This window comes from Mesoplodon bidens (assembly GCF_964165515.1).
Source record: "Mesoplodon bidens genome assembly, chromosome: 7".
Taxonomy (NCBI): domain Eukaryota; kingdom Metazoa; phylum Chordata; class Mammalia; order Artiodactyla; family Ziphiidae; genus Mesoplodon; species Mesoplodon bidens.
The window spans coordinates 59,417,706-59,445,622 of NC_138164.1; the positions used below are offsets into that span (position 1 = coordinate 59,417,706).

Sequence of the window (27,917 nt, forward strand, 5' to 3'; positions counted from 1 at the left end):
GGACCTCTGGCATTCTTTCCATGGCCTCTGTGAAAGGTGAGTATCTTGCCAGCCTCAGCTACTACCTGAAAAAGCCACATCCCTGACTGCTTGGCCTGTTGGGGTGGAGAGCTGCCTCCTGGTAACACCCCTGCTGGTATCCACTCAGCCCTCAGCTCCTGACCCTGTGCTCTCTGGGCCCGTAATGACCCTGTGGTGCTTAGAAGGCAGTGCCCGTGTCCTCCATGGCCTGCCCTCCTCTGGACCAGCACCCCTGCCCGTCAACACTTTCTCGTCGGACAAGCTCCACTTCCCTTCACTGTCCCCTAGACAGCCAGGAGCCAGGAGACCGTGTCCCAGACCTGGCTCTGCCTCACACCAGGTATGTGGCATTGGACACGTCTCACGATGTTTGCCCATCTGGAAAATAGGGAGGCTGAATTCAGTAAGCTCAGAGGTATCAAGGGACCATAGGGTGCTGAGCCCATGTTCCTAAAGTCTGTGATTCCAATGTGCTATCATAATGAAAATAAAAACAGACATTTAGCATTCATTATGGATACAGTTTTAAGTGCATTACATGTGTTAAACTCATTTAGTCATCCCAAGAATCCTCCCATAATAGTACTATGAGGTAAGTACTATTATTATTGCCATTTTTCAAGCAAGAAAATCAGGACACAGGGAGGCTGAGTACCCTGCCCTAGGTAGTAAACGAGAGCTGGGATTTGAACCCAAGCGGTTGGGCTCCAGAACCCACAGCGGGACGCTGCTTCTGATCTCCCTATTCTCAGAGTTGACACCATGCGGGTCCAGCACTCTGTGATTCCGAATTCTATGATTCTGTGAGAACCTGCCAGGCAGTTCTCATAGCCTGCTGGGGTTCTAACTGATAAACTGTAGCCCCGATCTTCTGAGACTTGCTCTGAGGAGGCTACAGTGATTTAGAACAGCTCTCCAGGAGAAAGCCTGCCACTTGGTGCTTTCCCTGTGCCATCTACTCCCCCAACACAACACAAGAGAAGACAGTGGACCCGGCCACTGGAACCCCACCTGGCAGGGAGGCTGAGGTCAAGGTCAGATGGGGAGGGTCAGAGCAGACCTTGTGGTCACCCTTGACTGTGCGAGAGGGCAATGGGTGGAGAACAGCTCACCGCACTTTCCCCTCCTGGGGCAGCTCATGGTGGGGCTCCTCACACACCAGCCGGGATTCCCCATCCAGCAGGTAGGTGTAGACAGTCTCCTAGGACAGAAGGCACTCATGAGATCCTGAGGAGAAGCCCTCCCAGCTGCCCAGTCCCAGCCTGACATGGGTCTGGATGACAAGGTCACAGGCATCTATTTGTCTGTCTTTAATCCCCAGGTGATCCTAAGTGCAGTCAGGGTAGGAAGGCTCCCCTATGACCTCAGCACCTCACTCTCCTCTTGGAGGGGTTCTCGGCAGGCAGTGACCCATCACCCTACCGGCTTTCCTTACCTATCACCCCACATCCAAGGCGCTGGGGAGGGTCTGAAGGGCTGAAGGTACAGACAAATCCCCCCAACCCCACAGCCCTGAGATATCTCCCTGCCAAGTCTCCAGCCTCAGCAAACAATAACTGAGTGTCCACTCAGGGCCGTACTGCAGGAGAGGCTCAGAACACCCTGGAAGCTTCCCTCCTACCTCAGATACACAAACAACTCTACAAGAAATCACAAACTATGACCCAAGCCTGGAGGACTTCCTGGAGGGAGTGACTTTAAAGTTGTAACTGGAGTGGGAATTAGACACATTCAGGGAGTGGGTGAGGCACAGAAGAATGGCTTCTGGGCCGAGTAAAAATAGGTATGTAAGTGTAAAGGGCCCAGAGCATTGACAGACCTGATGGTGGGGGCAGGGGGCACCGGAGGTGGGCTTGGAGTCAGCCCAGTGTTGAGCTGGAAGGGAGCTGGGGGAGGGTGTTAGGGGGAGGGGCTGCTGCTGGGGAGGGAGGGGCTGGTGAGCCCTGTGAGACAGGAGCTGATTTGTATTTTGGAATGATCACTCCCCAGAGTGAGATCAAAGCTCTGGTCGAAGAATGTCAAGTCTGCAGCTTGTCAATCCATGCCCCGCAAGGGCCCAGAGCAGTCCTGCCTTCAGTTCCAGACCATGTCCTGGCAGAAGCACTTGCCCTCACTGACCCACAGGAGAAAATCCACATTCCCTCCAAGCAGGACTGGCTACACTTAGGTACCCACAACCAACACAACCTGCAGAGCGTCTCCACTGCCCGCATTGCAGGTGATAAGGGAGACCCAGAAGCTCAGCAGAGCCTACACCCCATCGAGGGGGCACCCCTGTGCCCAGCTAAGTATCCTGAGAGGCGTTGTTTTCTCAGTGGGAGAATGGAGGGCTCTCCTCTCTGCTAACTGTATCAGGGAGGGCTTCTGGAGGAGGTGACATTGGAGCTAAATGTTAAAGGCCCACCCTCAGTAAGTGTGGAATCCTTCTCAGCAGAAGCAGTTGCCTTTCACCACTGTGACAGTCCACAATCCAGTCAGACACTCTTGTTGCCTGTGGCAACAGGCCCTCACCCTCTCCCAACCCCCAGGAGATATCCCAGTCTCGCTTCAAGAGAATCTGAGCCAAGCTTAGTGGTGGCGTGGGCCGGAAATGATAGGGCCTGAGGAGAGTGAGAAGGGCAGACACAGGAAGCCCTGGAGCCCCTCTGTCCTCCTGGGTGAGGGTCTAGTCGAGGAGCTCAGGGATGAAGAAATCAGTGGGAAGGAAGCCACCCAAGCCTCATCTGTCTCCAGCCTCCTTCTTCTTTAAGCAGCCTGGGAGGGGCCTGAAGGATTTGGCCCCCCAAAGACGTTAAGACGCTACCCAGCACCCAGGGTCACACAGAGTCCTGCCCTGGCAGAGAGAGCGGTGGGCAATCTGAGGGTGGGGAGGCAGGGAGGAGCCTCCCACTCCCTCCCTCACATCCCTCTGGGTTAAAATTAGCTGAGTTTATTGCAGAGGAGGGAACCATTTCAGACACATCAGCACCATCTGCATTTGAGGCTGCCTGCCACAATGGGTGCTGATGAGGGAGCCAGGTGCCAGCAACTCCCCTCCCTGGCGGGGGGGCGGGTAGGGAGACCACTCCCCCATCTCCTCACCCCTCCCTAGGGGTAGAGCAGACCTCCCATCTCCCCACCCCTTTTTGGAGGGCTGAGCCCCTCCATGCAATCAAGGCAGCAGGGCTCTGCAAAGTCAGGGCTTCCCTAGCTCATACAGGTCTCCGGGGTGGGCCGAGGCAGACATTTCCCCGTGTCCCAGGAACCTAGTCACCTGGACCAGAGCTGTCTTCCCAAGCCCCAGCTTTGGGGATACGATTAATCCAGTACAGGGTGTCTATGCTGGCACAACCACCAGGCATCCTGCCTGTGAAGACCAGGCCAGTCACATCCTCCTCCCCACTCCCAGCACAGCCTCACGGACGCTGACCTGCCATCCTCCCCAACTCCTCTTTTCCAGATGTTTCTTCACCCCAGGCCAGATGTTGCCTCAGTCCCATCTCCGGGAGGATTTATTTTGGGAGCCAACATACCACCCACTTTCTACCAGTTTCACAGTCATAAAGCTCATTCATTAGCCCTCTGGGCTCTGAACTTCCAGGAGGTTTTGAAAAGGCAGAGCTGAGGAAAGGGGATGGGGGTGCTTAGGTGCCAAGCCCCATTTGTTCCTGTCATGCTGTGTGACCTTGGGGGAAGTGCCCTCCCTCTCTGGGCCTCGGGAGTTTAACCATCCAGCAGATTCAGACACAATGGGCTCTGCTGGTGGCTGATGTCTAGAGTAGGGGAGGGGACATTCTAGGCTACGGGGACTCAGTTTAGGCATCTCCTCCTCTATGAAGTCTTCCATGCACCTTAGGGTAAGTCAGAGCCTCCCTCCCTGGACTGACTGACAGTCCCTGCTTCCCTCTATCTGGCACAACTGAGACACTTCTGCTTTAGGTCTTGAGGGACAGTTTATCCATCCTACTGCCTAAGGGATGGACAGTGGCCACTGGAGCCAGGTTGGGGAGTGGCCTGGGGCAGTTGAAGAGGGTCACAGTCTCCCCCAGTCTGCAACCTCATCTATGGTGTTCGGATGGGTCAGAAAGAAGCTTAAAGGTTTCTGGAAGACACCTTGTCCAGCCTCCTGACTCCAGACAGGACACTTTAACTTGGCACAGATCCATTCATCTCGGCTGAGCCCCATTTCAGCACCTCCCAGACCTGGCATCAAGGAAGTTCTTCTGCATGTCTACTTTCAATCCTTCCTGCTGTACATATTCCAAAGCCCACCTGACTCCACTATGTCCTAGCTATTATCCTAGGTGAATCCATTCCATTATCTGAGACATGATCTTTCCAATTAAGCTCTAAAGCCCTTTTTGTCCCAGACATTCCAGGATTCCTATATAAGTTCATTTTGGGGACTTAGCTTCAGTCCTCCTCCTCCAGGAAGCCCTCTCAGAACACTCACCCAAACCCTTCACGGGAGGAGGGGGGGCCCTGCTTCTTCTTTTCTTCTCAACCCTGTAGGTACAGCAAGGAGCTGGGCAAAGGTTTAGGGGGGCAGAGGAAGAGTGGGACAAGGCACCTACCACTCTGGGCAGCACAGCTGACAGGGCCTCTTTGACAGCCCATTGCAAGCCTGCAATGTCGATGACGGAGCCCAGGTTCAGCAGAGCATCCTGAAAGAGAGGAAAGGGCAGTGAGGGCCTTTTCCAGGCAGGCCAGGGCAACCCCCCTACCCAGGCAGCTGGGAACACAAATTCCCAGCTTAAACCAGAGCCCAAGGCTCGCAGACACTTGAATCCCAGGATCTTAGGATCTCAGAATCCAACCAGTCTTAAGGCCCTAGAATGTCCAAGTCCCCTCATCTTACAGATGGGGAGACTGGGGCTCAGAGAAGGGCCAGGGACTTAGCAAAGAACTCACAGTGAGTCAAGAGGTCAAGTCTAGACTAGACCCCAGGTCTCTTGTCCTTCAGACAAGGACAACTCAGGAAAGCAGGGAAAGTACAAGCTTCCACATTAATACAAAGCAAAACAAGCAAACAAAAAGTCCCACATTTGAATCCTAGCTCCACTATTTATAAGCAGTGTGCATCTTGGTCAAGTCACCGAGCCTCAGTCTTCTATCTGTAAATTGGGGGCAACTGAGGCTATCTCCCCCTACAGGCTAATGTGAAGATAAAATGAAACTGAGTCCTAGAAGTGCCTCACAGGGTGCCCACACACATAGGTGCTCAGCTAAACATTTGCTGAATCTGGGTCCCACTCAGTTTCCTGAGGAGGGAGGGAGGTGGTTCACACAGTCTCGTTTGTCAGCCTAATGAGGGGCTGGGAGTAGCAAGAATCCAAGGGGTGCATGAGCCCACAAGATGTGAGAAACACAGGCCAGCCCCTGGCAAGCTAGAAGGGGAAGGAGAAATCAGCCTTGACTGCCTCACAGCCTTCCCGTCCCAGGAACAGTCCTCGTCCTTGGAGAGCCGGAACAGAGACAAGAAAGGTCCCTGCTTCTCGCTCTATTAACTTGGCCAGAACCATGGGGATCAAAGAGAAAGGTAATGGAACAGAGGATCCAGGGCCAAGGCAGAATTGTGACTCATACCATCCACTCAGCTATGCCTTCCCCACTAGCCCCTGGAAGTTCTTTCTGATGTCTTCCTTGTGGATGGCTGAGTTCATAAAACAAAGTGATTAACTGTAGGATGCAGGACACATGGCGTGGCCCTTCTTGTGAAAGTGATATGAGATTGAGGGTCTTAGTGGACCACAGGCTCAGCATGAGCCCGTAGTGTAAATGTGGCTGGTAATACATTAAAATGCTGAAACTGCAGGCCGTGTTAATAAAGATCCATTAACCTAAATAGAGAAGATGAGAGTTCCTCCACTGATTCAATTATCCCCAGTGCATTGTGTCCCAGGTAAGGACAAGATGAGACTCATTCAGAGGAGGTGACCCATGTAAGGAGGGAACTGGAAATCAAGTCCTGCATGTCACTAAGCTTGGAGAGTCTAGGGGTGCCAAGCCTGCAGCAGAGCAGAACCCAGGGGTCTCAGTATTTGACTCCAATATCTCAGGCTTTCCTGGGCAGGGGGACTGGACTTTGTGGTCTTGGAGACAGCCTGGAGACCCATAGGATTTCACAGGAGGCTGGCCTTGGCCCAGTGGGATGAAAGAACTTCTTCCAGGAAGAGCCACGCTGCACAGGCAGAGGCCACCAGGAGAGAGAGAGGAAGTGAGCTCCCCATACCTGGGGGTATGCAAAAATGGCTAGATGCCCATTTTTCAGAGTGGCTACAGAGGGGAGTCCTGCACTGGGGTCCAGATGAAGCCTAGGGTCCAGGCTTCAGCTCCAGATTTCACCTTGCATCTTTCTTGGCTTCAATTTCCTCCCCTACCCCACCTCCCACTCCCACCCAGTCCTGTGTTGCAGGACGGGGGGCAGTAATGGGCTTTCTCCCCAAATGCTCACTTGGCATTGCTTTCTAGAACCCCCAACTCCTCTTTTATCCCCCTCACTGCTCAAGTGAAGAAACATTTTGGTCATGAAGATGTGTCTCCATCCTAGGACATCAGAAGTTGTGCATTCCAAACAATACAATCCCCAAATTGGATCAATTGTCCTTTGACCCTTAGGCACTCCTCATCACAGTTCACACACCCTCAGCACCACACATACCCAGTCACACAGCCATAAACCTTCACATCCTCTCAGAAACACCCCAGCCTGCCTTCAGACACCCTCCAGGTACACGTACAGGTTCACACAGGTGCAGCTACTTCCTTATGGAATCACAGGGCCAGGACTCAGCAACACCTGCACGCACAGTATACACATGGGCTGTTGTGGCCTTTCGAGGTCAATTCTGCAGACTAAAGTGGGGAGGAAGAGCTGATGCCCAAAAAAATCCCCAAATAAAGTCTGTCAACCCAGGCTCCTCAGACTGGGGTTCCCAGGGCTTGGCTCCAGAGGTGGTGCTGGTTTAGGTCTGTTCCCGCCTGGAGACAGTGGGGATGGACAAGTTATGCCCTGAGTGGCCCTGCCCTCCAGTGGAGTTTATGTGTATAGTGTGGAAGCTGGAGAAGAGGGGCCAAGGTGATGGAGTAGCTCTCATGTAGGGGGAGACATTTCTCAAATCCATAGGCTTGGGACAGCTAAGTGTCCCCATTTGACAGATGAAGAAACTGAGGCTCAAAAAGAAGCAATACCCCATCTGTGGTCAGCCAGCCAGTCAGGGCAGAGCCAGGTCCAGAACCCACGACTCTGGATCTCCAGCCTCTCTCTTGCTCCTGCTCTGCACCGACCCCCAGCTCCCTCCTCAAGGGGCTTAGAGAGAATAGTTTGTCCTTTGTTCTGATTGGTGGCTCCTCGACCTGCCCTTTACTTGGATTGGGGAATGCCCTGAACTGTCCTTTACTGGAATTGGTGGGTGCCTGTCTGGCCTTTGCTTGGATTGGTCAGTTTTCTGTGACTCCTCAGGGAGAGGGCAGGATAATGGCAGTGAGCGGGGGAATGGTAAAGGAAACTTGGGGAGAGTTGGGGCAGCAGCAGGGAGGGGGCCCTGAGTGGGCTGGATGCAGACATGGCCCATGAAGCCCGGGGCTCTCTGCCTGGCATCCTTCTGTCCACCCACCTCCTGGCCCTGCCCTGCCTGCCCTGCCTGCCCCAGGATGGGGGGTGTTGAGTGCAGGAACCACGGCTGGGAAAGGCCACTTCATACCTGGCCTTTAAGACTTGCTCACATGCCACCTCCTCCTTGAATCTTCCCTGATCTCAAAGCAACTTCACCTCCTGCATCAACTCAGGGAGGAAATAGCTCAAATTCCAGAGTCCACGGGGGGCTCAGAGGACAGAGTGGCTGCCCCAGTGAAAGGAGAAGAGAATCAATGGTGAGCAGCTGAGAATGGGAAGTAGGGAAATTCCCAATTTGGAGGCCCAGGTGGGGACTAACAAGGCTCAAGTCAGAGGTTAAAACCCCAGAAATCTTAAAAAGATGAGGAAAGGAAAAGTACAAACAGAGCCATACCTGTTCTCACGAACGCCTACACATGTCATGCATATACATACTGCCGTGCACACACCCTCACACAAACACGCACACACACGGATAAAAATGCAACCCTATATACAATGCACACATAAATATGCACTTAGGCATGTACACACATGCACATGCGAACACACTCACACACACACAGCCAGGCTCAGGGTGAGGTGAAAGAGGTCACATTTCCTGCTTTTGCAGCTTTTTTGCAGCCATCAGTATAAAAATCAGCATAACAACCAGCAATCCCAGACCCCAGAGGAGAATCTGTGGTGTGTAGAAAAGAGCAGCGATGTCCAGTCCTGTCCCAGCTTCCGTAGGGAAGCTCTGTGTGGCCTTGGTAGGCCTTTTCCTCTCCTGAGCCTCCGTTTCCTCATTAGTAAAAATGGGTCCTTCCAGTTTGCAACATACAGTTCTATGATTTTGTGTTTTAATTCAGTGAGGATGGGTAGATGGATATGTGAATGGATGGATGGATGGATAGATGGATGAGTGGGTGGGTGGATGGATGGATGGGTGGATGGAGCCTTTCTACTTTCCCCAGCTCCCTACCTGCAGCTGTATTGTTGGAGGTAGGTCCACTCAGCACTATAGACGGTGCCACTCCCACACACTCATCTTTCACCTCAGATACCAAGAAAGGGGAGCCTGTTCTGAGTGAGGGCTCCTCTGGAGCCAGTGTTGGGGCTGGATCAGCCTTTCTGCACTCATTTGGACAGGGGAGAGGGTCTGGACAGAATTACTTCTAACTCCTTAATGGATTATATGAAGCCGGAGACCTTGGCCTTATCCCTTCTGGAGCCGCTAGCACGGGCACGGATGGCCTTCTTGAAGGTCAGTGTCACTGCCACAGACTACTTTCCTGCCTTGTCTCCATGAGTCTCTCTGTCTTTCCCCACCTCCACTGACCCTTCCATTGCTCTCCCCGCTGCCTGAGACCTAGAGCCCACCCCTCGCTCTCTGGAGGAAAGCCTCCTAGCCCCCCACAGAGGCCTAAAAGAAGGTAGTAACATCAAACCCAGCACTCAGGGGCCTCCTAAGACAAGCTGTGTTACCGGGACTGGCCATACATACTGATTTACCCAGCTCTGCCTGTGTTAGGTCCTGTGTGGCCTGGGGTTGCGGGTGCCCTCTCTCTCTGGGCTTTGGTGTCCCTTTCTCTAAAGGGGGGACCTTCAAGATCCCCCAGGACTTTGGAGCCCCTCTCCCTCTCTATTCCTCTTTCCTTCCCCCTGGGGCTGTGTCTCTCTCTCAGGCTCTGTCTCCCTGATCTCTCCGAGTGGGTCTCTCTCCTTCTCTCCATGCTTCCCTCAGTGGACGCCCATCTCTGTCACAGGCTGCTCTCCTGTCTCGTCTCCAAAAATCTCGGCGCCTTTTCCCACCTCCAAATCCTCTCTCCTCTAAGATGGCTTCCGCCCTCTCTCTCCGGTAGTTCTGCTCCTCCCCCCAACTCCCGGCTCTCCTGCCCACTCCTCCCCCAAACCTCTAAGTGGTTACCTCGAGAACTTGGGGAGAAAGCCTCTGACCCAAGGTGGGCACCCACAGGACGAGGGAACCCAGGAAAGTGGCCATGGTGAGAGAAACCAGGGGTGCCAGGGCAGGTGCCATCTATTCTTCTGCTTCCTGCTTCCCATTCTGGTGGGCATTATACACAGTCTCTTCTCTTCCCAGAGAACAGGGCCTTCAGGGGCAAAGGAGCACATCTGTCTCTGAGCCCAGCATGTGCCTGGCACTTGTAAGCCCATCTGCTCCGCCGGAGTGACTGGCAGAGCTCCCCCAAAGGAGGCCTCCTGGAGGCTCAGGCCAGAGAAGCCCCCGTGGGCTGAGCTTCAGACCCCAGCCGAGCCCAAGCACCCCAAGCTTACTCTGTGACTCTCACAGTCCTCACAGCGTGTCTGGCCCTGTAGAATCAGGAGACAGCAAAGAAGCAGGAGAGGCGCCCCTCCTCCTCCCTCCCCTCCTGCCGGCCCAGACCTGCCACCCGCCCAGGAGCTGCCTCTAACAGACACTGGTGCCTTAAATACTCGAAGAGCTGCCCAGGAGTGCTAAGATCTTGCAGCCCCAGACCTCCCCTCAACAAGGCTGAGCTGGACCAGGGGCAGGAAAATAGAGGAAAGAGGCTTGGTGACCCTTGGGAGACCTGATCCGAGGAAGTGGCAGGAGAGAGACCCAGGCCACAGTTGGACAAGCTCACATGTCAGGGCCCTGCTTGAGTGGGGCATCAGGCTTTGGGGGAGAAAAGGCATCTTTCTCAAGCACCTACTGTGTGCTAGAGGCGTCCATCAGTGGTTCTCAAACTTGACTGTGCACCAGAATCCCCTGGAGGGCTTGGTAATATCCAGCTTGCTGGCCCTACCCCCAGAGTTTCTGATACAGTAGGTCTTGGATGACGCCAAGGATTTGCATTTCCAACACATTCCTAGATGCTGCTGCTGCTGCTGCTGCCCAAGGGACCACACTTTGAGACCCAGCGACACACACTCTCTCTAATCCTCCTACCAACCCTGGGAGGCACCTGTTCTGACCACACCGTTTTAGAGGTGAGGAGACTAAGGATCAAAGGGGAGGGGCCTTGCTCGGGTGAGAATGACCCAGCTTCTGGGAGCAAGTCCGTGCCACTTCCACCACATGAGGGGGACTCCTCAGAGAAGGTCCCCAAAGAAGGCAGAGGCAGGCGTCCTGGAAGGAGTGAGGGGGTACAGTGGGGTGACATGGGACCGGGGTGTGTGGAAGGGGCTTCTTGGAACTCAGGGGCCCAGCCCTAAAGGAAGGACCTGCCTTTCCCCCTTCCTCCTACCTCACCTTCTCTTCCTCTCCTCCCTCCTCTGGGTCCCCCCTTTCCCCTCCCCGACCCTTCGCAGACTCTGGCTTCAGTTGTTACTCCAACAGGGCCGCGTCTCCAGCCTCCGAGCCACACTGGAGACACGTGCACTGTAGAATACACCTGAGCCTGGTCCTGGCGCTTCCCCACCCCGTCCCCCGACCTCCCTGATGAGCTCGGCCCCATCCTGTGGGCTCCTTCCCTCCAACATTTACAAACAGCTCCTCCCGGGCCCCTCACCATTTCTAAGCCAGTCTCAGCTTTTACTCTAGCTCCTGCCTCCTCCAAAGTGCCCTCCCAATTGTCCCAGGCCCTCCTGGATTCCTCAAGGGCTAGGTTTGGGGTTGGATGAAAGAGGAGAAGGGGAAGGAAATGGGGAGGGAAGGCAGGAATTGTATGCACAGTCAGCTCTCCGAGGACCTGACTCGCTGGGCCCCCTCAGTCCCTAGCACAGGGTCTGGGGTGAGGAAAGGATGGGGTGAGGGAACAGCAGAGTGGGAAGAGGGAGGGAGGGCAGAGCCGAGTGTGCGAGGGGGAGATGGCCTCGGGGGGGTCCAGGACAGGCTCAGGGCTTCTCTCCTAGCCCCCCACGTCCCGCTGCCTCATCCACATGGCAGAGCCAATAGCTGCCTCCACCCCCATTGCCCACCTTCTTCTCGATGCCACAGTCTTCCTCCCCAGCACATCAGTAGCATCCCCTCATCACTGCTGTCCCAAATACCTGATGCCTCTACTGTCCTTGGTTCCTGGGCCAAGGGCCCATGTGGGCAGAGTTCGGCACAGTGGGCTGGCAGGTGTAAGCTGGCTGTGAGTCAGACATACCACAAAAGAGAAGCCTGGGCAGGAAGGAGGTGAGCTCCCTGACCCCAGTGGTGTGCAAACAAGGACAGGGGCCCTGCTAGGGAGTCTGTGCCATGAGAAAGGACTTGATGAGCCTGGCTGGCCTTTAGCTCTGGGTTCCATGACTCTTAATGTCTTCAAACCCTCCTCAGCCTCATCCGCTCCGTGGCCTTCAGCGTGGGTTGGGAGCTGGACAAAGCAAGTCCAGGAGCCTCTGAGAGGCAGGCACAGTGGCCCAAGCTGGAGAGGAGGATGGAGCTGAGTGACCCAGAGGACTAGCGTCAGAAAAGAGTTAATGTCTCTCAGGAAATGATGGCTGAAGGAACAATTGGATACATGAATGAATGAATAAATGAGCCTCCCTCATTTGGGCCTCAGTCCAGGAACATTTTGCCATTGTTCCCTCTCTCAGGCCAATGTGAGCCTCCCACCCAGGGGCTCTTACAGCCCTGTGCTCCCCATGATGGCATGGCATGCAGAGTTGCCACTACTGTCCATCTGGCTCCCCCACCAGATTGGGGGTTCTTAGAGGGCAGAGGTTGTGCCCTATTCCTCCTGGGGACCCTGGTATCATGCAGCCTGTCACAGGTGTCAGGAGGTGTTTGCTGAGCTATAAAATGATAGCTAGACTCCTGAGTGCCCAGGGCTGTTGGGCTGTGAGGGGTATATGCCATTACCAAGCAGAGGGATGGACCCCATGACTCCCGGAGGTCCCCAGGCCAGGGAGACAGCTGCACCCTCTCAAAGTCTCCCAAGTCTGGCACAGTGACTGTCTTAGAGGAACCTAAGGTATGAGGGTGCCTTGTGCTAAGAACTTTTGGCAACCTTTCCAAGGCATCTCTGCAGGCCAGGAGGCCCTTCTGCCTCAGGATCACCTCCCAGTGCAGGCAGGGCAGGGGACAGCATGTCAGGAAGGAGGGGCTCTTCCCTGAGAGGAGCACTATCTTTATCACCTTCTTTCATGAAGGCTCCTCCAGGCAGCCTTCCTGGGTGGGTCACTTGTCCTCTTCCCAGGCCTCCTGAGAATTCCCACAGGATCAGAGGCTACAGGGCCCCAGGCCTATGGAGCCCAATCCCCAGCTTGATGAGGGTAGACGAAGACCAGGAGAGGCAGGAAAGGACTTGCCCAGGGTCTCACGTAGAGTCAGGAGGCCGTTGCCCCAGTCCAGAGGCCTCCGGGACACACTAGGCTCCCTCCCTGCTAGGCACTGTTTGTCTTAGCGGCCCCTCCAGTTCCTTGCCTTGGCCAGCGGATGGGCTGAGCCCCTCTCAGGTGCAGGGTGGAGCTGGGTGTCCTCCTCCAGGCCAGGGACAGGGCCTCGTGTCTCTCCCTCTGTGCCAGACACAGTACCCACAGTGGGAGGTAAATGCTGGATGGCACTGGCCTGGCCCAGGGTCAGTGTGGGCCTGCAGAGGGCAGGGAGGAAGGACTAACCTGGGGAGGGGCTGCTGGGGGTGAAGGGAGGGCAGGTCTGGCAGAGCACCTCCTCCAGCACAAGACCGAGAGCAGGAGACAGAGCGGCTGCCACTGCCATGGGGCTCTCCTGGCTCTGACCTGAGCTCTCTGTTTCCCTCCCAGCCTTCCTGGGTTCTCCTTATCTGTCCCTCTTTCTCTCAGTCTGTTCTTCTCTGGTATGTGTCTCTCCCACAGCCTCACTGCTGGGTCCCATGACTGTATTTGGCTCTGTCTTCAGGGCCTGGCCCATCCCAGCTGTTCCCCCAAATCCAGGCATGGGGGGTGGGGGGTGGGGGGTGGGAGGGAGGGTGAGTATGAGAAAGAGACTGGGACAGAGATGAGGACCGATTCAGAGGCAGAGGGACAGACACAAGAGCCAGGAGGGGACCCTGGGGAGGCCGGACTGGCCAGGGTCTTCAAGCCTCCCCAGTCCTGAGGACAAAGCCAGAATTGGAGGGAGGGGCGGGGTCCACCCTTTCCCTCTGCACTGGCTCCTGGCCCCCCTTCCTTCTCCCTGCCCCTGCAGGAATGTGTGAGCACTTTAATTGTTCCTAAAAATAGTCCCACTGTTTTGGGGGCTGGAATGAGAAATCTTCTGGGCAGGGTTCATCTCAGGCACGTCCCTGCCTCTGGGCTCCCAACCACTCTGTTCCCCAGAGCGGGGGGCCTTTCTGAGCCTCCCCCAACCTGTAACTGCAGCGCTGTATTCCTCCCTTGCAGGAGGCTGCCATGGCTCCCAGGGCCCTGGGATAGGCTCTGAGCTCCCGGACCTGCTGGAGTTGTTTGCGAAGCACCTCAGACGAGGCCACTGCTGTTCCTGCTGACACCCTGGTCCAGGTTCCACGCTCTAGACTATTCCCAACTCTCCAACCTTAAGCCCCCAACCCCTTCATCCCCACACCTCCAGGCCTTGGCTCCTCCTTTTCCACTTCCTGCACCAGATGTCCTCTCTTCTCCCCTCCTGTCCTTCCAGGCAGGGATTCCTAACCCCCGGGTCGCGGACCGGTACCGGGCTTCGGCCAGTTAGGAACCCGGCCACACAGCAGGAGGTGAGTGGTGGGCGAGTGAGCAAAGCTTCATCTGCCGCGATGCTCCCCATCACTCGCACTACCGCCTGAACCATCCTCCCCCCTCCCCCCGCCCCGCCCTCGTCCGTGGAGGAACTGTCTCCCACAAAACCGAAACCGGTCCCTGGTGCCAAAAAGGTTGGGGACCGCTGCTTCCAGGCTCAGCCCAGGTCTGCTCCAGTGCCCCACCCCCGCTGTGCTATCCTGCTCCCCGGTCCTGTTCTCATCCCCACCTCCCCTCCACTGTTCCCCTTGGCAGGTCAGCAAGGGCTGAGCCTCTCCGCGCCACCGCTGCCCCGAGCAAGTTCTGAGGAGCAGCTCTTCTCCAGGGAAGGGGACACTGGGGAGACACTGCAGGCTCTGGGGCCCCACGCCCTGCCCTGAACCCTGAACCTTACTGGCCCCTCCATCTCCCCACCCCAGCTTTGGTTTTCTCTTCTGCACCCCGGGCCTGGAATGTCTCTCCATTTCAGTCTCCGGGTGAAAGCCCATCTAGTCTCACCTCCTCTCTGCCTCCATTTTTCAGATGGGGGAACCGAGCCCCAGAGAGGGGCATTGACAGGTCCACAAGTCCACAGGAAGCTGGCCGTGGGCCTCGGTCACACCGCATCATTACGCAGGATCCCCTCGCTGGGGCTCCAGAGGCAGCGCTCCTCACACAACCCACCAGCCCACCACCCCGCCCGGGCAGGCAGGCTGGCATCCAAAATCATTTGCCTTTGGAGGGCCCAGGAAGCCACAAAACAAACATCCGGAGTCTCTGGAACTTCTCCTACTCTCCCTCCTCATATCCTCATATCTCAAGGATCCGGGAGCAACCGAGTGCGTGTATACACACACACACAGACACACACACACAGACACACACACAGAGCCCAGTGCTGGGTAAATATGTGAGCCCAGGAGATCTCACGTGACTGTTGTGCCTGTGAATCTGTGCAGGTCCTTTAGAGGCCCCCAAACCCTAAAAAGATGAGGATGTCCCCAGTCTCACCAGACCTTATATAAATTTTGTCTTGGAAATGAACATTAAAATCACATTTGTGTGGCTTTTCTGATTGCAAAATTCTGAATACACTCATCACAACTGACTTTTTTTCCCACTTTGTAGGGCGCTCCTGCTTTGCTAGTGACCTAAGCACATGTGTGGCCTGCCCATTAGTTGTGCATAATGCATATCCCTACAGGCCATCATGTAACCACAGCAGAATATGTCCCTTGGGTTATTAGGAGGGTATCTGTGTGAAAGCATGTGGCTCTGTGATTCTGGGAGAATGTGTGTGAAAGTGTAAATGTATGAGCACCCCTGAGGCATCATCTGTGCACGAGCCATCTGCACGTACGGCTGCCCATGCATATGTGATGTGGGTTGCCAGTGTCTTTGTGAGTCTGGGTGTGTGCAGCAAGTGTGTAGCTGTCTGTGGAACTGTGAGTGCACCAGTGGCTGGTTTTGTCTCTGAGCAAGTGAATGAGTTTATGGCTGAGTGTTGGCATCTGTGCCTGTGGGGTGTTTGATTCTCCTGCCCCGTGGACCCCACCACCTCCTCCATCACCTCTGCCAGACCTGGGCTCACATCCCTACCCTGCCACACACCACCTGCGTGGCACTGGACAAGCTCTTCACCTCCCTGGGCTCAGTTCCCTCATCTATAAAATGGTGCCTTCTCCCAGAGCCACTGAGAAGACTCAAGTGGAACCAGGAGGTCCTGCCTAAGCTGCTCCCAGCTAGGGGCTAGGCCACCTCTGTGCAAGTTACAAAGAGGTGACCCCAACCCTCTGGGCAAATGCAGCCTGAGGGGCAAGGATTGGTGGGGGAGAATGAGCTGGGTTTTAGTGCCATCCTGCCTCTGTTGGAGCCCTGTGCAAGCAAGGTACAACCTGCGAAGTTAGAAGCTGTGGTCCTGCAGGTGACCAAGAAATACCAGCTCCCTTTCTTCCTGCCCTCGCTCGAGGTATGCAGCCTGGGATTAGAGGGTCTCTGACTCCGGACAGAGATGAGGCTCTGAGGATACTCGCCCCCTCCTAACTCCCCCTAGGGTTCTGTCCCCTTCACCCACCCTCTATCCCACCCTCTCCAAAGCCCAAGAGGAGGCCCTACAGAAGCCATAAGGGGGGACTGACCAGATCTGGGATGCAGAGACCAGCTATGCTGGCCAGAGGCTCAGAGACTACCCCCCACCCCACTCTCATTGTCAGACAGGGGGACTGAGACATGGAAAGGGCCAGGGACCCTCCAGGGACACGAGTGAACCCAGTCATTCCAAGCCTTTGTCTCAAGATCTCTGTAGCTGGAGTTGGGGAGACCAAAGCTCTGGACTCTTGGCTCCAGAATGGAACCCAAGGGTGTGGTTGGGTCTCTCCCGAGAGACAGGCACTTCCAGACCTGTGCTCTCAGCTACTGGGGTGGATCTCCTACCCATCCCCACCCACCACACCAGGGCCAGATCCCCTACTGGTGTGATTAACCAAATTATGGCATTTTTTTCTTGAGCAAATTGCATCGGCCTAATTGAATGAGGCTGCAGGAGTCTGGGCTGGAGGCTGACAGCGGGTGAGGACAGCAGGAGCCAAGGAGAGGAGGTGGGGGGGAGCAAGCTGGGGTGGGGAGGCCCTGACAATGCCGAGCAGGGGACAGGAGGGGCGGGAGAGGAAGGGCGGAGGGCTGTGGGCATAGAACACATCATTCATTCTGTGCACCCTCTCTGTGCACCCACTGGCGCTCCCATCACACCAGGTGCCTGGGCACAGGGACCTGAGGGGTGGTCTCCCCAAGAGACCACTGAGCATTTGCTCAGTGCCAGGCACTGTGTTCATTTAAAAGCACCGTTTCATGTAATCCTCCCAATCGCCCTATTTTATACTTGAGGGAATTGAGGCTCAAGAGATAAAATGACTTGCTAAATGTCACAGCCAGACAGGGCTATCTGACACCATAGCTTAACAGGTACCTGCGGCGTCCCACTACCGTGCTCCCGCCCTGCCTCCAGGAAGCCTTCCTGGAGAGTTCAGAGAAAGGAACAGGCCTCAGGCCAGCTCATACTTGGGCCCAGACACCATTTCTGTCCCCATTGAGCATTTCTCCTTGTCCACTCTGTGATGTCTGTCCTCCGTCTGACGGTCAGCAGCTGAGGCTGGCGCTGATCCGACACGATCGCAAACACCCCCGTCAACCACAACACACCGCAACCCCTCTCATTCCCATGCGGCATCCACTCTGTGTCATACTCACCACCTCAGGGCGACACACAGGGACACGATCACTGTCACCTTCATATGGCATGTCCCACATACTCAGTGACACACAATCATTTCACAGTGTCCACAGTGTCACACATCACTGTCATGGGGCCACACACAGTGAAACTATCACTTTTGCCCTCAATCAGGGTGGCCCACCTTCAGTGTCACACACTATGCCTCAAGGTCCCCAGTGTCACCCTCACACAGCCTTACACACACACTTCCAGGCTGGCTCTGTGTTGCACTGTCTCATTTCAGCGTCATCCAGCACCTTCTGACCTTAAAAATATCCACCTTTGGTGAAAGGACATCATGTCTGAGATTTGTGTTAAAATACTTCAGCAAAGCAACCCACAAAATGGGAGAAAATATTTGCAATCATATATCTGATAAGGGGTTAGTATCCAGAATATATAAAGAAGTCCTACAGCTCAACCACAAAGTAAACAAACAACCTGATTTTAAAATGGGCAAAGGCCTTGAATAGACATTTCTCTAAAGATGTACGAAAGGCCAACAAGCACATGAAAAGACGCTCAACAGCACTAATAATCAAGGATTGCAAATCAAAACTACAATGAGGGGGTTTCCCTGGTGGCGCAGTGGTTAAGAATCCGCCTGCCAACGCAGGGGACATGGGTTCGAGCCCTGGTCTGGGAAGATCCCACATGCCGCGGAGCAACGAAGCCTGTGTGCCACAACTACTGAGCCTGCGCTCTAGAGCCCGCGAGCCACAACTACTGAGCCTGCAAGCCACAACTACTGAAGCCCGTGTGCCTAGAGCCCGTGCTCCGCAACAAAAAGAAGCCACCGCAATAAGAAGCCCATGCACACCACAACGAAGACCCAATGGAGCCAAAAATAAATAAATAAATAAATAAATAAATAATAAATAAGGAAAAAAAGTGTTGGTGAGGATGTGGAGAAACTGGAACCCTGGTACGCTGTTGGTGGGAGTGTAAAATGGTACAGCTGCTGTGGAAAACAGTATGGTGGTTCCCCAAAAATTAAAGATTAAGTTACCATATGACCCAGCAATTCCACTTCTGGTTATATATCTAAAAGAACTGAAAGCAGGATCTTAAAGAGCTATTTGTACACCCATGTTCACAGCAGCACTATTCATAAAAGTCAAAAGGTGGAAGCAACCCAAGTGCCCATCAGTGGATGAACTGATAAACAAAATGTGGTTTATTCATGCAATAGAATATTATTCAGCCTCAAAGAGGAAGGGAATTCTGACATGTTATAACATGGCATGGATGAACCTTGAGGATATTATGCTGAATGAAATGTCAGTCATAAAAAGACAAACACTGTATGATTCCACTTATATGATATACCTAGGATAGTCAGATTCATAGAGACAGAAAGTAGAAGAGTGGTTACCTAGGGCTGGGGGGAGCGGGAGATTGTTTAATGGGTATAAGTTTCAGTTTTGCAAAGTGAAAAATGTTCTGGAAAATGGCTGCACATCAATGTGAATGTACGTACCACCACTGAACTCTACATTTAAAAATAGTTAAGATGGTAAATTTTATGTTATGCACATTTTATCACAATAAAAAAATTTTTAATAATGTATTTCAAGAAATGAAAATGAAAAGAAAAGAGGGGTAGATGAACTAAATACGTCTAAATCTTAATAACTGCTAGATTTGGGTGAGGGGTATATGGCAAGCGTATTGTATTCTTCTCCCTCCTATTGTGTGTTTAAAATATTCCATAATAAAAAAAATTGTACTCTCCCTTGACCTCACACCTCTTTGCAGCAACCATGCCTCTCCTCTGCATCCCTTCACAGTGGAAGGTCTCCAAAGGGCTGACTATGCTCTGTCTTCACCTCCACTTACCACCTGCACAGGCCATCTGGCTTCTGGCCCCACCCTGTCACCAACAGGGTTCTTGCCAGGCTTATTTAAGCACGTGGCCCAGCCCAGCACAATCTCCCTGATCCCACCTTCCCTGACAGCGTGGCAGCATCCCTCCCTGTTGAACCTCTCCCCTCCCGTGACTTCTGGCTTCACCCGTCTGGTCTCCTCCACCTCCCTGGCTGCTTCTCCTCTGTCTCTTTGCTGCTCCTCTTCACCTCAGGGCTCAGTCCTCATTCCTCACCTCTTCTCTCACTACGCTCTCTCCCTAGGTCATCCCAGCAAGGTCCATGGTTTAATAAACCAGCTCTGCCTGCTGACTCCCAAATATATCCCCAGCCTGGCCTCTGCTGCCCACTGGACGCCTTCACCTGGATGTTTGACTTACATCCGAAACAGGTCTGTCAGTTTCTGCCTCCTTGTCCTCCCGCATCCCATGAACCCTGACTTTCCCCAAGTCTTTACCCATCCCAGTAACATCTCCACCAACCATCCCTTGGTTCTTCAAGCCAGAAACCTGGCAGCCATCCTCCCTTTTTCCTTCTGGTTCATCCTCTAATTCATCAGCAAGTTCAGTCATTTCTACCTGCGAATATCTCCAAGGTTTGTCCATTTCTCTCCAACTCTGCCCACCCCTTAGCCCAGGCACCACCATCTCCTGCCTAGGTGGCTGCAGCAGCCTCCAACTGTCTGCCCGTCTCCTCTTGGCCCCTCCAACTGGTCCCCCACATACACTCTGCAGCCAGAGTACAGACTCTTTCAAAATCATAGACTGGATCATGTCATTTCCCTGCCTGAACCCATCGGGCTCTTCCCATGACAGTATCACACACAGGGTTGCGTGTTCACAGTTCACGTTGTCACAACCATTACACACAGCATCACACATTCAAGGTCAGGGTCAGGGTCAGGGTCACACAGTATCACACCCTGGTTTTCACACACTTGATGTCACTCTGTGTTACGCCCTTGGTCGCACACTCAGACTCACCATAAGCCTGAGGCCCACATTGACCATTCAGTGTCAGACACTTGAGCCCCAAACTCAGGACCACACCTGTTATTGCACAGTGTCATTCATCTGTGTTTACATATTTCATCCTCACGGTGTCATACCCTCAGTGTCACACTTGGTCACTCAGCATCACAAAATCAGTATCACACAGTATCGGTGTCACACACTTGGTGGCACATCCACGGTCTCACACAGTCTTGGACAAGTGGTGTCAGACACTCGGTATCACTCAGTGTCACACGCAGTGACTCACTCATTCTTCACACAGTATCCCATGATTTCACAAGCTCAGTATCACACAGCAGAATACCCGCTGCCCCACAATCAGTGTCTCTGTGCCACCCTCAGCATCACCCTGGGTCCAAGCTCCCCCCACCCCCACCCTGCTGGGTCCAGTCGCCAGAGCTGCTGCCCCATGTCAAGGCTGTTTCCTGTTGTTGTGCTCAGAGTCCTCAGCCACTGCCTGTTCCTTCAAGGATTTCCTGTTGTCAGGGCCCGAGTCAGGCCTGGCCCAGCCTGGGATACACAGCCTAAAGCCCAAGAGCCGGCTGGCTGGCAGGAGCCCTGGGCCCCTCTACCTGCCCCTATCCTCGCTGGGCCCGTGGGATTTTCCCCTGTTCAATCAACCTGGATCGCCCGTGTACCTGGGCTTGTGCTGTGTCACTGAAAGGAGGTGACCTCTGGGCCCTGCCCCACTCCCAGAGTGCCCAGGCCTGTGCTTCCCAGAAGGGGGACTCTTGGGCAGCCTGGACGCAGCTATCTGCATTGTCTGAGTGGCTTGGGACAAGACCTTTAGCTGGTCTTCGGGGCTCAGACTGAAGCTGCTGGGAGCCAGAGGAGAAGGACTGGGCGTGAAAGGGGGAGGACACAGGGTTAGGGGGTTAGGGAGTTAGGGAAGGCTTCCCAGAGGAAGCCAGCTGAGAGCTGGGACAGACAAGGAAGTGGAAGAAAAGGCATCCCAAGGTGGGGGCAGCAGACAGGAGCCAAGGGTTGGAGGCAGGAACCGGAGGAGACAGGTTGGCAGGGATGAAGATAGGAATGTGAGAGGGGGTGAGGTTAGGCTGCGGTTTTCTCTCCCATCTGCTCCCTCCTCTCTCACACCAGCATTCAGACTCCAGCTCCAGGCCAGAGCTGCAGGGCACGCCTTTCCTGGCCCTGCCTTCGAGCCCCCCAGATTGCCCCTCAAGGCCGCCAAGCCCCCTCACCTCCTGCCCCAGGCCAGCCCGCAGGAAGGACATGCGGAGGCCAGCGCACGCTCCCCACACGGCCGAAGATAAATATTTCCCGGGAAACGGAACTTGTTCTCTCTGTGTTTACAGCCAAGGGCCAGGCAGGGTGGGGGGAGGGGAGGGGCCAGCCAGAGGAACCTCGTCCAGCCCTGGGGCCCACAGCATCTGGCCCAGCATTGCCCCAGACCTGCTGTGTGACTCTGAGTCAGTCCCCACCTCTCTCTGAGCCTCCACTGCAAGCCCTCAAGGGGACCTCTCTGGGCCTTGGCCTGCCCCCAAGCCTGGACCAGCTTCAGCTGCATCTTCTCTGGGTGAAAATCCCTGGTGCTTGATGCCTCCCCCTTCAGACTAGGCTTCTCTAATGGCAGGACCTGCATCTGCCCATCTCTGCCTTGTCCTTGGTCAGTCAGGGGTGTGGACAGACGGATGGACAGACAGACAGAGAAACAGGCTGCGGTGGCAGCTGAGACCGCCTCCCTGGCCCAAGTTCCTGCACACCCTGGGCCTGTGCAGCCCAACAGGTGGGCCCAGACAGATGGCAGGGCCTCGGGCCCCCAGGGATGCCAGATGCTATGGCCAACTTGTCAGCAGCTCCCTCGGCGCTGTGGGGCATCATGGAGGCCACTTGCTCCTGATGTGTGGAATCCAGGAGGAGGCTGGCACATCTGCCAGTTGGGAGCATTCGTTTAAGAATTTTAAATATGAGCCTGGAAAGTGCTGCCTGCAGCAGCCCTTCCAGCCTCGCCCCAATGCTCCCTGCATAGTAACCAGGGCTCCACTCACATGTCAGCCTTCTCCTGTGGAGACCTGGGGGCACCCTTCCCACAAGCCCTTGCACAAGCTGCTCCTCTCACCTACAAAGGCTTTCCCAACCCCCATAGCAATCCTACTGGACAGGACCAGCTGGGCTCCTGCCCCTGCCTATGGCTATCCCACCATGGGGGCCCACTTATTCACCATTGCTGGCCTCAGCCTCACTCCAGACTCTGAGACCAAGCGTTCCTCAGACCAGGACCCAGGGGCGAAGAGGTGTTTGGAGCTGGGTTCTCAGCATGGAGTCAGCCTCCTGCAGCATGCCCTGAGTCCTTGTTCCAGGCTCCTCTGTGTTCTTGGTCCCAGTCCTGTGCTGGTCCTTGTTGCCCTCAGGAGGTCCTCTCAAAAGTCGACCACGTGGCTCTGATTATCCAGCTGATCTCTGGTCTCATCAGGGACCTTGACCCTCCCCATCCTTCAAAGTTCCAAGGCTGCCTCCTCCAGGAAGTCTCCAAGACTGCACCCAATACAGCAACTGCTCCCTTCTAGAACTACTCCAACCTCACCCCACCCCACCCCCGCCCACAGCTATTCTCATTCCATCAGGAAGCATTTATTGAGCATCTACTAAAAACCACGTGGGCCCAGGAGAGAAAAAGGGGACTCAGCCTTGGTTCCTACCTGCCAGGTGTTTATAACTATGTGGGAAAGGATATACAGCCATTACAACTACGTGGGAAAGGATATATAACCACATGGGGTAACAAGTTATCCCACTGTAAGCTCAGGGAAGCTCAGGGAAGCTTGGGGTTGTGAGTGACCAGGAAAAAGGAGAGGCTGACTTGAGCTGGGTGGAGGATGCAATCTGAGAGGACTCCATAGAAGAGGTGGCATCTAATCTGAGGCTTGAAAAGGGAGTAGGTGGAGAAAAAAGGGAAAGGCGTTCCAGAGAGAGGGGTCAGTGCGAACAAAGTCAGGGAGGTCAGGAAGAGTGGGTGTCCTGGAAGTGAGCACTGCCATGTCTGGGGGCAAGGGATGGACATGAGGAGGTCCAGCAGGCATGGCTGGCAATGCCACGACAAGGGTGTGGTCTTTCCTTATCCCATAGGCAGGAATAGAGGAGTCAATGCCAGGCAGAGCATTAGGGTTCTTAGCGTGGATACCTGTACCCTTGTCCATGTCTGCCTCTTCCCCAGCCCCTGCCCCAGCTGGGGCTCCCAAGCCCCCATCTAGGCTCTGAGAGCCAGCACAGAGAGGGTATGGACCCAAAGTGCTCAGCTCACTACTTGAACTGCCTCAGCCCCGACATCCAGAGAGAGCAATGGCCCTGGCGCTGAAAGAGGATTGCAGACTGTGCCTGAAGAGCCCCTCCCCCAAGCCAGCCAGCTGGCACAGGGGCCAGGGAGCCACCCCAAGCCGGTGTGCTGAACAGACGCCCGCTAGGTGGGAATGGGTCCTGGCAGCCCTGCTCTCATGGCTGTCATGCTGCCAGTGCCAGGAGAACGTGCTGTACCCACAGAACCTCCATGAACACCAGCCCAGCCCTGCAGTGCACCCTGTCTCACAGAGCACAGCTGTCTAGACCTGGCTCCAAGGATCTCACCCTTGAGGGAAGCAGGGAGGGTACCAACTCCCTCCAAGGACCTTCTGTGGGCCAGGCCTGAGGCAGGCACCTCACACGTACTGTCTTTGTAACTTCTCCCAGCAGCTTTGCTGTGATTATGCCCAATAATAGTGATTATGTCCAATAATGATGAAGCTTCTTATCCCCCTTTGACAGGTGAGGAAACTGATGCTCAGGCCGGTTAAGGGACTGGCCCAAGGTCACACACCTGGGAAGTGGTGAAGCTGGGACCTGAACTCATGCCCATCTGACCCCATGGTCTGTCCACTGGATGAGGCCGTCATCTCAGGCTCTGCTCCCTCAGGAGGGCTCCTCATCAGTCTCCCATCCCTCTTCCCTCTTTCCCTTCAGTGGTCCCAATAGTTTAAGCAACACCCTAGGGTCCCTGTTCTCTCCAGTCCTATCCTTTCTATGTTGCATCAACCTGTCTCTCCCCAGCAGGGCTGAGCATGGGCCTGGGCACTCAGAAAAGGGTGCTAAGTAAACCCAGAAACAGAGCAGGCTCTGCCCAGAGGCCAGGAAGACACCTGCCATCTTTGTGGTGGGTGTGGGGCTGGGGGGCAGGATGGAGCTAAGAACTGAGGGGCTCAAAGCCCAAGATCCTCAGTGTGAGAGAGGGGGCAGCAGGACCCAGGCCAAGGAAAGGCAGAGGGAGCAAATGGGGATGATCTGGGGATGCCTCATGGGGAGGGGGAGAAAGGAAGGGCAGAACTTGAAGTTGCAGGGAGCATGGCCAAGGGCCTAGGGAAAGGAGGCTATGAACAGAGGCATAAACAAGAAGCCTGGGCCTTACTCCTTCCCTTGGGACCCAGCTCCCATTGCCCAGGATGGTCTCAGCTTCTCCAAAGCTCTCTCCCCTCTCCACTTCCTGGGAGGATGACAAATCCAGTCTCTCCTAGCGGGTGGCAGCAGCTGCTGAGACACTGCTGGCTCCCAGGAACACCATCTGTCCCAGCTCTGGGGGGAGCCCCCACCCCATGGGGAATGCCGTAACCATAAATAAATTAATAATGACTTTCCTGTTCCCCTCCTCTCTCCCACTTCCCCAGCGCCCAGCTGCAGGCACACTCTCAGGGCTGGGCTCCATGTCCCAGCAGTGAGCCCACACTGACCCCACTAGACACCAGGCCCTGTGTGAGCGTCTTTTGCCATCTCACCCGCGGGCAGGGAGAGAGCAAGGGTTGGGCACGAGACACAGCTCCACTCTCAGCTCTGCCTCCGATTCACTCACTGTGTGACCCCGCTGGGCTTCAGCTTCCCCAGAGTAGACGAATAACAGCCCCTGCCTCCCAGGGAGGTTGTGGGGATTAAACAGGGAAGTGTGTCTAAAGCTCCTGGCCCAGAGGAGGGGCTGATATGGCAACAGCCTCCCGTTGTCTCAGCCAGGTCCTGGGCACAAAGGAGGCTCATCTGAGGTCTGCTGTTTGGTCCGATTTCATACACACCCCTCCTCTGTGCCAACCTTCACCACCCCCGGCCCACCCCATTTCTGCTGCTCAAGGCCCCACGGACACTGACGATTCCTATGAGGCCCCCCAAAGGCATGGTCAGGGGCTGGGATGGCACCCCTCATCTCAAAGGAAAGGCACCCACTGAGCCCTCACCAGGTACCCTTTGGAGGGTGGTGGGAGACCCAGGAATGAAAAAGGCACATCCCAGGCAGGGCTCAAGATGCTCACAGTTCAGAGGGGAAGACACACAGAGTCACATAATGGAGAAAACAGGGTGCTAAAGGCACAGACAGCAGAATGCCCCAGCGGCTGATGGCCAGGGCAGGAGAGCTCAGAGGAGGGAGCGTGAGAGGCAGGGAGGGCTTCCTGGAGGAGGGGAGGCTAGAGCTGAGCCCAGAAGGATTTGGGAAGCTGAGGGGAGAAGAGGCCAGCAGGAGCGGTTCTAGGGAGGCAGGAGTGGATGAAGGGGGGACTGCAACCTGCCTGGGCTGCAGAGTGAGCAGGGGGAGGGGGAGCATGGAGAATTTTTAAGCCGAAAAGTGACAAGTTCAGGTTTGTGTGTTAGAAAGATCCTTCTGGCAGCCACATGGAGAATGGGGGCAACTGAAAGCAGACAGCCAGTGACTGTTCAGGGGAAAGATGACCAGTCCCGGACTGGGGCAGGCAGAGGGAGAGCAGGAGAGGAGTTCAGGAAATACTTAGGGCAGAGAATCAATAGGGAATTGTTGGGTGAGGGTGGGGAGGACAAGGGAGGAGACATGACACCCAGGTGACTTGGGAGGAGGACAAATCCTCAGGGGGAGGGAACTCTAGGGTGGAAGAGGTGGTCTTGGTGTGGGGTGACCCTAGGCTGTAGGGGGTGGGGCTGGGATTCGGCTCCAGCCTCCCAGTCCTCCCAGGGGTGGGGGCAATGCTCAGACTGACCCCCAGCTTGCGCCCCCCACCCCCCCAAGCCCACCCACTCCTCCCTCTGCTGAGCTCTCACCTGCAGTGTGCCGTCTCTACTCCCTGGGGGCACTGGCTCCTGTGCAAGGAGGTCCTGGCTGGCTGCAGAGACAAGAAGGCCAGGGGCTGAGGCCTGCCAGGCCTTCTCCCCTTCTCCCCAGGCTGCCCCTCCCCCAGCCCCTAGCAGACCTGGGGCCTCCTGTCTCCCACAGGTGGCCTCCTCCAGGGAGCCTTGCCTGATGGCACCCTGCTTCCCATGGCCTCTGGCTCTGGTGTGTTCTCAGTCGCTCAACTCTGAGAACAGAGCTAAACTCTTTCCTTAAGCCTGGGGCTCCTCAGGAGTGGAAAACCACATTTTTACTCCTTCTGTGGTCCCCTCCACTTCTGCTTCTCTCCCTTCACTTCCCCTCTCTAAGCCTCAGCTTCCCGTCTATAAAATGGGATTTGTAGTGCCCAGCTCACACAGTCACTGGGCTGGGCTCCCAGCTGGGGTTGCTGTGAACCCTAAGTGAATGGGACCATACGTGGGAGTCCACAGCCCAGTCTGGGCTCCAATCGGACACCCAACCTGCATCCTATAAGCACTACTCCCCGGCTTCTCAAGGGCTGGTACACACAGAAGCCACTGCCTCAGGAGCTCCTCATTCTCAGGAGCCCACCGCCTGGGTGGCATCCAGAACCCCCGCCGCTCTGGGAGGCACTGCCCAGGGGCCGGCTGTCCCTCCCCACCCCCATCCACAAGCGTACCCAGGCATCAGACAGGCACAGGCGGCAGGATATTCTGAGCCTGGCTTCATTCCCGTCAGCTGCTGGCCGCTATGCCAGCCTGGTGCGGGCGCGGGGGCTGATTTGATTTGGCAGCCTCGGAAGCGTGTGGTGGGGATGGGGAGGGGAAGGGGGGATGAGACACCCATCCCTGCTAGGAAATAGCCTCAGGCGTTCAGCGAGCTGGGGAGGTTCTGGGTTCCCTGCCTGGTGCCCCTGTCTTCTCACTCAGGCTCTGGACACCTGCCCGTGACTGCTGGAATCTATGGTTTTCCTTAGTGGTGACCATAGGGGTGACAGTAGCTGCACCTAGCGTGTGGATGCTTGTGGCAAGGTGTCTGGTTGTCCCACGTGTCCCTGTGTCCTGTGGGCATCTCCCTACTCAGCAGTGCCTTCAGCTGGGCCCGAATGTTGCCCAGGATGCATGGGTCTTGGGGGGATGGGGGACGATGGTCTACACGGGACCATCTCCCAGGGCGACTGTGGCTCCATGGCTGGGCCTTGATGGGGGACTGTCTGCAGCCCAGGGCATGGCAAGGTCGCGCATGCGCCTGTGTCTACTGCAGGGCTTCGTGTGCATTGGCTCGCCCAGTTCCTTCCCTCTGTGCGATGACCCCGCTAACCCAGCCATGTCCGGCAGAGGAAATGACGGGGACCAAGATAAGTGCCTGACCTCAGGGCCCATCCCTTTTGTCTGAAAGCCTAAGCCTTCTTTACTTAACCCTGGCCTCCAATGGTCCACCCACCACCACCGAACTGCCCCAGGACAGCCCCTTCCCCTGCCCCTGAGAAGAAGCAGTGCTAGTTTCACTT

The 27,917-nt window shown here is 55.4% G+C and overlaps 1 protein-coding gene across 1 annotated transcript in view; it reads right to left on the reverse strand.

Annotated features, from left to right (window-relative positions):
- PDE2A (phosphodiesterase 2A) overlaps nt 1–27,917 on the reverse strand; it is a gene marked incomplete at its 5' end in the record, with an annotated part of 63,908 nt that overhangs the window by 26,481 nt on the left and 9,510 nt on the right. Inside the window, 2 exons of the mRNA XM_081240698.1 lie at nt 1,134–1,222; nt 4,575–4,664. Coding sequence (XP_081096824.1) covers nt 1,134–1,222; nt 4,575–4,664 — 179 coding nt within the window. The remainder of the gene's footprint in view (nt 1–1,133; nt 1,223–4,574; nt 4,665–27,917) is intronic.